This window comes from Mastigoproctus giganteus, chromosome 6 (genome assembly GCF_048544385.1).
Source record: "Mastigoproctus giganteus isolate SK-2022 chromosome 6, ASM4854438v1, whole genome shotgun sequence".
NCBI lineage: Eukaryota > Metazoa > Arthropoda > Arachnida > Uropygi > Thelyphonidae > Mastigoproctus > Mastigoproctus giganteus.
The window spans coordinates 50,632,169-50,644,723 of NC_143580.1; the positions used below are offsets into that span (position 1 = coordinate 50,632,169).

A 12,555-nucleotide genomic window follows, 5' to 3' on the forward strand; every position below is an offset into this window, starting at 1 on the left:
ATGTGTATAGAAAGGATAGACAGGACAGGAGGGGAGGAGGGGTTATGCTATTAATTAAGAAACACAAAGTCCAAGGAAGTGAAGCCAGTCGACATCGATGGACAGGGCAGTGTCGAGTCAGTCTGGTGTGACATAAGCATAGGTAAATCAAAATTGACAGTAGGAGTGTGCTATAGGCCTAATGACTCTGATGAGTATAATAAGATATTGTACAGGGAAATAGAGTGGGCCAGTAAATCAGAGAGTCTTATAATGGGGGATTTTAATTTCCCAGATATTGACTGGAATTTGTGGATTGGTCACTCGCACACTAGCAAGGCTTTTGTGGATTTATTGGATGATTGTTTTCTACATCAGCATGTTCGTGAGGCAACAAGAGGGAGCAATACTCTTGATCTGATTATCAGTAGTGATTCTTCATGCATTAAGAATCTGCAGATAAATGAACCACTAGGTGGCAGTGATCACAGTGTGTTGAAGTGGGATTTACTCAAAGAGGTAACTACCATCAGAGGTAAAGGGAAGGGTTTTTGTTTTCGTAAAGGCGACTATGATGGTCTGAGACAGTATTTAAATTCTATACAGTGGGACCAACTGATGATGTTACCAACAGCAAACTCAAAATGGGAAGCATTCAAGGAACTAATCTTGGAGACTACCAGGCTTTACATACCAACTAAGAAATATTGTTCAAGGTTTAGGCCTAAATGGTTGTCAGATGAATTAATGAGACATGTGGCAGAGAAGAAAAATGCATGGGATACGTACAAATTAATGGGTGACATGGAAGCCTATGATAGATATAAGTTTGTCTGTAACCAAGTCACAAAGGAGATTAGGCAGGCAAAGGCAGACTACGAAAAATCCTTGGCAAAGGATGCAAAGAAAAACAGAAAAGAGTTCTTTACATATTTGAACTCGAGAAGGAAAGGGATGAATCAGATTGGTCCACTGGATATTGATGGTTCAACAGTTGAGGATCCTGCTCAGGTGGCTAACAATCTAAACGAGTATTTTGCATCTACATTCACGCATGAGGAGTTATTCGGGAAGGAGAATGATGTAGGTAAAGTAAACATTGGCAGTGAGCTGGATGAATTTGTAATAACTGAGAGGAAAGTGGAGGAGAGATTGTTGAGGATAAACATAAAAAAGGCACCTGGGGTGGATGGGATCTATCCAGTTATATTAAAGGAGGCAGCACAGGAAGTATGCAAACCCCTAGCCATAATTATGAGAGCTTCTTTGGACTCAGGGGAGGTACCCATAGACTGGAGATGTGCAAATGTAACCCCAATTCACAAAGGAGGATCAAAGGCTGACACAAGTAATTATAGACCTGTTAGTTTAACTTCTGTTCCAGGTAAATTAATGGAGGCACTGGTTAAAGAAGCACTGCAGGATCATCTAGACAAGAATTCAGTTATAGCTCAGACGCAGCATGGTTTTGTTAAGGGCAGGTCTTGCCTGACCAATTTGATTGGATACTATGATGTAGTCACAAAAGAACTGGATGCAGGGAATAACTTTGATATTATATATTTGGATCTTAGAAAGGCTTTTGATACTGTTGCACATGGAAGACTGCTGCACAAATTGGAGCAGTGTGGCATTGGAGGCAAATTGCTGCTATGGATAAGGGGTTGGTTGAGTGGCAGAAGACAGAGAGTGGTAATCAATGGACACTGCTCAACGTGGACTAATGTTATTAGTGGAGTTCCTCAAGGTTCAGTGTTGGGTCCGTTGTTGTTTTCGGTGTTTATGAATGATATTGATGATGGGATATCAAGTTTAATGTCCAAGTTTGCAGATGATACAAAGGTTGGCAGGGTCGTTAAGGACACTACTGACGCTATGCTGCTGCAACAGGATCTGGAAAGGTTGAACAGATGGGCTGAGAGGTGGCAAATGAAGTTTAACATTGACAAATGTAAAGTACTACATATGGGAAACAGTAACCCCAGAGCAACGTATCAACTCTGCGGTACTACACTGACAGTGGTGGAGAATGAAGAGGACCTGGGGGTAATTGTGCAGGCAGATATGAAGTTCTCTGAGCAGTGCAGACGAGCTGCAAGAGTAGCTCATGGTGTGTTGTCAATGATATACAGGAATTTTTCTAACAGGGATAAGGAGGTGATTATTCCCTTGTATAAGGCAATGGTTAGGCCACATCTTGAGTACTGTATACAGGTCTGGAGGCCTCATTTCAAGAAGGATGTAGAACTGCTGGAACGGGTACAGAGAAGGGCAACAAGATTAGTTAATGGAACAAAGGGTTGCTCTTACGAAGAAAGGCTTAAGTTTTGCAAATTACAGAGTCTGGAGACTAGGCACCGGCGAGGTGATTTGATAGAGGTGTATAAGGCTTTGAATGGTTTGAGCGTGCTCAATGCCAATGGGATTCTTCATCTTGCTCAGAATAATCACCTCAGAGGGCATAAATTCAAATTGAGGAAGGACGGATGTCGGATAGATGTGCGGAAATTTGCCTTTGGCCAGCGGGTGGTTGGTTGGTGGAACCGACTTCCATCACTTGTTGTAGAAGTTGATAGCCTAAACAAATTTAAAGCTCAACTGGACAGGTATTTGGAACGAACAGATGGGTGAAATGGGAGTGGGGTTTTTTTTTTTTTTTTTTTTTTGGCTGATGCTGAATAAGCTTGCTTTCTTGCATCATATGCCTCTACTAATGCTAATCATTTGCTTGGTCTAAATCTATTTTTAAAATGCATTTGATTTCCTATCTATACAAAATTAAATCCTATACTAAATTCTGCATATTGATATTAACCATTGTTATCCCAACTCGATACTTATTTTTACCTAAATAAATTACACTGCATTGGGACTACCTTGTCCATACTGTATTAAAAAGTGCTAATTTTATTTTCACTCCTTTTTTGGCCTTTCACTTTTCTTCTACTACTATGGACACGTATAGTAATGCAGTTCCTGATACATGGTCAGGTGTAGTCCCCTGGTGAAATACCTGATCATGTATCAATATGTATTTTGGCTGACATCAGATCAAGCATTTTTGCATTACCTATATTAGACCATTTACTAAAAATGTTTCCTCCACATCTGATGATAGCTATACCATTTTCATTTTATTTGCATTTTATTAGTATTTTGATGTATTAATTTTACTTTACAGTTCCCCCACTTTATATTGGCTTGGCAATTCAGCCCATAATTTTCTTAATTCATCATAACCTGTAGGATATTAACATTCTTTCACCTTTCACAAATGTACTACACTTTTTTTTTTTCTACTTTCCTCACCCTTCTAGCTACTGGAACTTTGTGTAACTTTCACATCCATTTATGCATACTTAATTCAATATACAAAGGGTACTAGGAAAGTTTTGCAATATGACACAACAATGAATCACAGGATGCTGCATGTTGAGACATGTTCATACGTGCATAGTAGCCGCCGCGCCAAGTCGATGGGCTCAGTTATTCATTAGTAGTGAGAGTGTAAAGTGCTTGCGATGGCATCGTGGTCACGAAATGAGATAAGGACAGTTTTGCGGTATAATTTCGTGCGTGGTTTAACCATAGACCAGTGCTTAGAAGAAATGACTCTTGCACTAGATGATGATTGTCCACATCGTACAACGATATTCAGGTGGTATAGAGAATTCCAAAGGGGAAATTTCACTCTGGAGGATTCTGAGAGGCCGGGAAGGCCATGAATGTCAGTTACAGAGGAAAACGTTACTGCTGTGAGGAAAATGCTTGACGAAAACAGGTGAGTGACCTACCAACAGATAGAGGATACTTTGGGCCTAAATGCACCAGCAATTCGTTCGATTCTGCAAGATCATTTGCACGTGAAGAAACTTTGTTCTCTCTGGGTGCCGCATCAACTGACTGAAGGGCAGATGACACGACGTGTGACTTGGTGCCGGGAGATGTTAAAAAAGTTTGATAAGGGACAATCTCGGTATGTGAACAACATCGTGACAGGTGACGAGACTTGGCTGTACTATTACGATCTGCCGACCAAGGCTCAAAACAAAGTTTGGGTCTTTGATGATGACGACACACCCGTAATTGTCAGAAAATCCCGATCTGTAAAGAAGAAAATGATAGCTGTATTTTTCAAATCGAGTGGAATTGTGGAACGTGTCGTTTTGGACACGCAGAAGACAGTCACAGCTAAGTGGTATACTGAACAATGCCTGCCTAAAGTCATTGGATCTATGAAGAACCTGCGGCCAAAGTCAAGAATGGACACCTGGTACCTCCATCACGAAAATGCTCCAGCTCATCGCGCCAAAGCCTGCACCGAATATTTGACCACGACAGGACTGAAACTTCTCGAGCACCCTCCCTACAGGCCAGACCTTGCTCCCTGCGACTTTGCACTGTTCCCGCATGTGTAAATGAAGCTAAAAGGGAGGCGGTTTTCCAGTGATGAGGACCTTCTACGGGCTTGGGACAACGAGTGTGCTTTACTCCCTAGTGAAACTTGGCAGAACTGGTTTAAAGATTGGTTTCGGAGGATGGAGAGGTGTATTGAATGTAGAGGAAATTACTTTGAAAAAATTAAATAAACAAAGCTGTATTGCAAAACTTTCCTAGTACCCTTTGTATATATAAACTAAAATAGAATATATGCCTGTATTTTTTAGTTTATTATATGCAACATGTAATGGATTGTGCTTTTCTGCTGTCACTGATGTTAGCTCTTCTACTATTTATTTTTTACTATTTTTAATTTTTATTACTCTAATTTTTGCACTAATTATTGGATTATATATATATATATATATATATATATATATATATATATGTTGGGGGGAAAATTAGATCAGTTGTTTCTTTATTACCAAGCTTGATAACTTTGCGGGAATAAACTACCATACATTAGTTCTCAAGTCAGTTACTGGATTTCTTAACAGTGTGGCATTCACATAATTTTGCTGAATTAAATATGTTAATTTCAAAAGAGAAAATTAGCATTTGCTTAAATAATTAAACTGTGTAAGAAGAAAAAAAGATATTTTATTGTTTTCTTCCAGTACCTCTACTTTAGAAAAAGAAACAGATGATGAAAGTGCTGATCCTAAAAAATCATCTACACAAGATTCAAGTGATGGTATTCGGAAGAGAACGTAAGTTTAGTGTAGTCCTTTAATTCTTTTTAATGAATTTCTGCAATTTTACGGTATTATAGCGAATCAGTTCGCTATAATGCATGTTTTATATTATAAACATGTATCTGACTATAATGCTGATTCGCTGTAATGCAGTTCTTATATTATAAACCCGTATCTGACTATAACACTGTCACAAATTGCTATAACACTCTTTTACCAGTGTACAGATTGCATTTTTGGCATATTTTATGAAAATTTTTCATCTGATGGAGTCAATAACTTGAAAATGAATAGCAAAACAGCATTAAAACATTTCTCACACTGACTTGAGAAATTTTCCCACGCTCAGTGAAATTTTCTCACACGCTAATTTAATTGCAGTACAGTGACTTGTTACAGAGTTCCAAAGTCAACGTTTTAAAAAAATTATCAAATATATTGCTTGTAATATTTGCTTTATATGCATTTACCCAAAGTCTAGTCATCACTGAGTACAGCATTAGACATTGTGTGTAACGGACAGTTTACTCGAAAATTGAATCATAATTAATGCAACCAATGCAGTTACATGTTCGAAGAGTTAATAATGGTTGATAAGAATGAAAAAGCAACAATGTCTGGATGCAGTATGAAGACTACAAATGTAAGAAAAAGACTGAATTTGAAAATTAAATTAGACGTTTTGAAGTTAATCGATTCCGGTCAACGACAAGTGGATGTGTGCCATAATTTAGGGCTGGCAGGTTTAACTGTAAGAACAATTATAAAAATAAAGAATTAATTTTAGCAGCGGGAAAGACAGGTGTTCCACTGCAAGCAACTATGGTTAGGCCGGCTGTTAGGATTGAAATGGAGAGACTTTTAAAAACTAATTTTATTGAAGATAATATCCAATGCACAATTCAGTTAAGTTAAATATTATAAAAAAAAAGAGAGAGAGATTAGCCTATATGATGATCTGGAGAAAGCTCACCTAAAAAAAAAAAAAAAAAAAAAAAATGTGGAACCATTTAAAACTAGTAAGGGCTGATTGAATAGATTTAAAATCCAAGAAGCCGCAAGTGCAGATCAAGAAGCCAAAACTTTCAAAAAAGAACTTGTTAAAATTATTAAAGAGGGATATTATCTGTTATACTTCAAGTTTTTAACATAGATGAAGCAGGTCTTTTTTGGAAACAAATGCCTAAAAGAAGTTTCGTATTGAAAGAAGAAGAAAAACATGCCAGGTTTCAAAGTGGGGAAGGATCGGTTGATTTTATTGTTGGGTGGTAGCGCTGTAGGGGAATTTAAATTAAAATCCCTTTTAGTTTACCAGGAGGGGGGCTAAAGTAAAGTACAACCCAAAATTGACAAATTTTTCATGATTAAATTCATCAATTAAAATCAGTTTAGATAAATTCATGATTTTAATTGGAATTTTAAGTTTAATTTTGATACGTAAGTAGTTACAACATACATATGTAATGCACAAATATTTGAATATTAAATATTTTGAACGACATTTGTGCATCTTTTCACTAACGTTTATTATTGATTAGGAAGTATCCTATGGCACTAACCACAACTCACAAATACATATGTTACCTTATGGGAATGCAGCGCTCATTTAGCGCAGATTCACTTAGCGCTCTGTTTTTCTGGAACGAATTATCAGCGTTAAGCGGGGGGTCACCTGTACAATGATTTTGGAATGAGAATATGAAGAAATATTTATTGCTATGAACACATTTTGTATGGATGTACAGCAAGCAGACAGCTATAAAAATTTTATTATGCAAGAAGGATAGGTGGAACAGGACCAGGGTGTCTGCCAGGGGCTAAAGTTGATGTTGTAGAGCAGATATCATCTTTTAAGGGCACAAAAGGTGACATTGTTGTATACATTGGAACTAATGACATTGAGTTTTTTTTTTTCTTTGTTAGTTGTTGGCACATCAGCTTCTGTGGCCATAATGCACCTCCCAAGGTTTTTGCACTACTCTGATCCAAGCCCAAGGCGGGGTTTCAACGCGTGACCTTTGGATTGCCAGGCAGGCACTTTACCCACCCAGGTAGCCCAGTTGGCAACATTAAGAGAAAGAGATCTGCAAATTTACTCAAGAGGTACAGGTCAATGTTGAAAAAAAAGTCACAAGTTAGGGTTGAACGTGAAAGTGTCTACAATTCTGCGAGACATGATAGGAGGGAGTATATGATTAGAGCCTTGTCGATCAATTCAACCCTGGAGAGATTGTGCAAGGTTCAATGGGTAGAATTTTTTTCACACTTAAATAGAAAGGGTGCAAGAATATTTGCTGATGCTATTGAGGCAGTGTTAGGTGGGTCAGAAAACTGCTAGCTTGGCGGGGGGATACACAGAATAAAAGGTTAACAGCGGCCACAGGCAGAGGCAAAAGTGATTCTTGTACTGCTTCTGTTAGAATGAGCAGCAGCCTGGAAAGCAAGTAATGGAGATTTCCAGGACTGCTGGGAGTCAGTGTTGGGGTAACTAAGAGTAGGAACAAGTGCATGTACACCAATGCTAGGAGTATAGTTAATAAATTTGATGCACTTGAAGTGCTAGTCAAGACATCAAAGGCAGATATTGTTGGGATATCAGAGATGTGGCGTCACACAGATATAAGCAGTGCAGAATTGGAATTTGGCGAGTACAATGTGTACAGAAAGGATAGACAGGAGAGGAAGGGAGGAGAGGTTATGCTGTTAGTTAAGAAACACAAAATCTAAGAAAGTGCATCCAGTTGATGTTGGTGAACAATGCAATGTTCATTCTGTTTGGTGTAACATAAGCACTGGGAAGGGAAAACTGAGAGTAGGTGTGTGTTATAGGCCTAATCAATCCGATGATTATAATGATCAGTTGTGCAGAGAAATAGAGCGAGCCACTAAATCAGAATGTTTTATAATGGGTGATTTTAACTTTCCAGATATTGACTGGAACTTGTGGGTTGGTCACTTGCACACTAGCAAGACTTTTGTGGATTTATTGGATGCTTGTTTTCTACAGCAACATGTTTGAGAGGCAACCAGAGGGAGTAATATTCTTGATCCGATTTTCAGCAGTGATTATTCATGCATTAAGAATTTGCAGATAAAGAAACCACTGGGTGACAGTGATCACAATGTACTGATGTGGGAATTACTTAAAGATGTAACTACCATCAAAGCTAAAGGGAAGGGCTTTTGCTTTCATAAAGGTGACTACAGGGGTCTCAGACAGTTTTTAAATTTTGTACCTGGGGTTGACGGGATCTATTCAGTTATATTAAAGGAGGCAGCAAAGGAAGTAAGCAAACCCTTAGCCATAATTATGAGAGCTTCCTTTGACTCCGGAGAGGGCCCCATGGACTGGAGGTGTGCAAATTTATCACCAGTTCACAAAGGGGGGTTCAAAATGTGACACAGGTAACTATAGACCTATTAGTTTAACTTGTGTTCCGGGTAAAATAATGGAATCACTGGTTAAAGAAGCATTGCAGGGTCCTCTAGACAAGACTAATAATAGTTAGATATCATATACTTGGATTAGTAGTAGTAGTGGCATGTGATGCAAGAAAGCAAGTGTATGAGCTTATGCAGCATCAGCCAAAAAAAAAAAATTCTCCACGAAGAGCAGTGTCCACTGACACTGCTCGTCATGGAGAAATGTTATTATTGGAGTTCCTCAGGGTTCGGTGTTGGGCCCATTGTTGTTTTGTCTATTTATTAATGTTATTCATGAAGATATATCAGGTTTAATGTCCAAATTTGTAGGTGATACAAAAGTTGGCAGGGTTGTTAACGACAGTAAAGACAATATGCCACTCCAACTGGATCTAGATAAGTTTTGCAAATGGGCTGATAAGTGGAAAGGAAGTTTAACATTGACAAATGCAAAGTACTGCATATGGGTAGCAATAACCGAAGAGAAACGTACCAACTGTGTGATACTTCACTCAGAGAAGTGGAAAGTGAAAAAGACCTGGGGGAAATTATGTAGTCAATTATAAAGTTCGCTGAGTGAGCAGTGCAGACAGCCTGCCAGTGCAGCATGGAGTCTTGTCAATGATAAATAGGAATTTTGCTAGCAGGAACAGGGAGGTGATTATCAAGTTATACAAGGCAATGGGCAGGCCACACCTAGAGTACAGTGTACAGATCTGGAGGCCTCATTTTAGAAAGGACGTAGAGTTGCTAGAATGAGTACAAAAAAGGGCAACAAGATTGGTGAAGTGAACAAAAGGGTGCTCTTACCAAGAAAGGCTTAAATTCTGCAAATTGCAGAGCCTGGAGAGTAGGCACCTGTGAGGTGATCTAATTGAGGTGTATAAGGCCTTGAATGGGTTGAGTATGCTGAATGCTGATGGGATTCTTCCTCTTGCTGAGATTAAGAACCTGAGGGGGCACAGTTTCAAATTGAGGAAAGACAGTTGTAGAATAAATGTGTGGAAATTTGCCTTTAGCCAGAGGGTAGTCAATTGGTGGAACTGACTTCCATCTTTTGTTGTGGAAGTTGATAGCCTAAATAAATATAAGGCTGAGCTGGACAGGCATTTGGAACAAATGGAGGGATGAAACGAGAGGGGTGTTTTTTTTTTTTTTTTTTTTTCCGCTGATGCTGCATCAGCTTGCTTTCTTGTATCATATGCCTATGCTAATGAAGAATATAAAATGTAATGACTTAAGGGGTACTTATAGATTGATTGGAGAACATGAATGGCAACAAAAATGATTTTAGTTTAGGGAGGAAAAAAATTACCTCACAAACTACCACTGAATATAATTTATGATAGAACAGTGTGTATTACATAATTCTCTTTTTTTTCTTCTTTTTTTAATATTCTCTCTAGTGGAAGATATTTTTCTGAGTGATGTAGATATAATTAATATTCATCAACTTATCAAACTTAATTGTGTATAAATGCAGGTAAAACTAATAATCAGTGTTGGATGTATTATTATGTGAATTAAACAGTGAAAAATTTTATATTAGAGTAAACAATAAGGCAAATTCTTTACTTCTTTTTGAAGATGTGCCTTATAAATTTTTAATGCAAATAAATATTAGCATTAGTTGAGACATATGATTCAAGAAAGCAAGCTTATACAGCATCAGCCAAAAAAAAAAAAAAAAAATCTTCTTTCCATTTCATCCATCCAGTCACTCCAAATGTTTGTCTAGTTCAGCCTTAAATTCATTTAGGCTATCAACTTCCACAACAACAGATGGAAGTCTGTTCCAGCAATTAACTACCCGCTGGCTAAAGGCAAATTTCTGCACATCTATTTTACAACTGTCTTTCCTTAATTTTAATCTATGCCCCCTCAGGTTCTTAATCTGAGCAAGTGGAAGTATCCCATCAGCATTGAGCCTGCTCAAACCATTCAAGGCCTTGTACACCTGAATCAGATCACCTCACAGATGGCGCCTCCATAGCCAGGTGGGAAGGAGCAGCAGTGCATAGCACACGCTTCTTGATTAGACCGGGATTTGAGCCCATCACCACCAAATATGGAGGATGCCGAAAGGTCAGGGAATGACCACCGCATATCCCGGAGCAATATGGCCTTAGTTGCTAATGCTCCAAAAAAAAAAAAAAAAAAAAAAACTCACAGATGCCTAGTCTCCAGGTGCTGCAACTTGCAGAACTTAAGCCTTTCTTTGTAAGTGCACCCCTTTGTTCCTCTCACCAATCTTGTTGCCCTTCTCTGTACATGTGCAAGCAACTCTACATCCTTCCTAAAATGAGGCCTCCAGACCTGTATCAGTATTCAAGGCTTGTCCTGACCCTTGCCTTATACAAAGGGATAATCGCCTCCTTTTTCCTACTAGCAAAATTCCTGTATATCATTGACAATACCCCATGACCTGCTCTGGCAGCCTGTCTGCATTGCTCAGAAAACTTCATATCTGACTGCACAATTACTCCCAGATCTTTTTCATTTTCTACCACCCTAACTGTAGTACCACACAGTTAGTATGCTTCTCTGGGGCTATTTCTACCTATATGCCGTACTTTGTATTTGTCAGTGTTAAACTCCAGTTTCCACTTCTCAGCCCATCTGCCTAACTTTTCTAGATCCTATTGCAGTATCTATACTGTCATTAACAACCCTGCCAACCTTTGTATCATCTGCAAACTTAGACATTAAGCCTGATATACTTTCATCGATATCATTACAGGTTAACACCCACCCACCCACCCACCCACACACACACTGAAGACACCTTGTTCTAGTAGGCTTGCAAAATGACATTCATTTGGAAAAAATTCCCTTTTTTAGCAAACCCTTGTTTACAAACAGACTATTCAGAAAAAGTGTAGGCAAAAGTACTGCTGTTTTCATTAATTCTTTGCCTCATTCTCATATTGCTTGTGCCATTACAAATACATCCAACACAACAGTTAGCACTGTTGACATCATGTGTCCTTCCTTATCTAGGGAAAATGCAACACATAATAAAGTAAAAGTGATTTTCTACCAAAGAAAGTACAGTCCATATTCCATGAGCCCAGAGTAACTACAACCTGATGACAGTATCTTCTGCATAGCTCAACTCCCATTGCTTGCAGTGTGCAGTGGATGCCTATTACATTCCACACATTCTAGCTGTACAGAATGAGAATTCTTCAGATTATAGCACCTTTTCTCAGTTTCTTAGAACCTGCTGCAATGTTATCTTTTTACACAGTGGTCATTTATGAATGGTATGCTGATAATCAAACTGTATTTCCATTTGAATGATGTAACTCTCTGTCCTAACAAATGGCAAGTTACATTCAAATTCAGAATTTACATGTTTATAAGGCTGCATCATAAAAAGGATGCTTTTTCTGCAAGAATGAATTTTTCCTGTATGCAAAAGAGGCATACTGATCCATGTCCTGAAGCACATCAAGAAATACTAGCTGCATGTCCTTCCCCATCTTTTGCCTCAATTTTTAAAAGGAAAAAAACAACAGTCAAGAACAATACAAATGGAAGTTTCTGTTCCTTAAAACATAATGTTAAAATGGGTAAAAACTGTAATTTATGCTGAACTAAGATTTTCAAAAGCTCCTGGTGCCACCACAAGATTTTAGAATCATGATTCTACTCTCTCATAGTGGTTTTAATTAAATCTGTTCTCCCAACTGGAGCTGCCTCCGTAGCCAGGTGGGCAGGAGCAGCAGTGTGCAGCACATACTTCTTGATTAGACCGGGGTTCGAGCTCGTGACCACCAAATATGGAGGAAGCGGAAAGGTCAGGGAATGACCGCCGCATATCCCCTGAGCAATATGGCCTTAGTTGCTAATGCTCCTAAAAACCAAATAACAATAACAACATCATCTCCCAACTGCAACTAAGCAGAAACATACATAATGATGAAATGGAAAATGTGGAACAAGATAATATTATTGAATTATACTCTGAAAATGATATGGAAATATCTCATCCAATTTTCCCTAAAAAGGACTG

General features: G+C 38.4%; 1 protein-coding gene across 2 annotated transcripts in view; it reads left to right on the forward strand.

The window, feature by feature from the left end:
- The window catches only part of LOC150084235 (WD repeat-containing protein 44), a 380,944-nt gene that overhangs the window by 168,319 nt on the left and 200,070 nt on the right, over positions 1-12,555 (forward strand). For both annotated transcript variants that reach the window (XM_090375960.1, XM_090375961.1), the window contains exon 8: positions 5,037-5,129. In XM_090375960.1, coding sequence (XP_090232086.1) covers positions 5,037-5,129 — 93 coding nt within the window. The remainder of the gene's footprint in view (positions 1-5,036; positions 5,130-12,555) is intronic.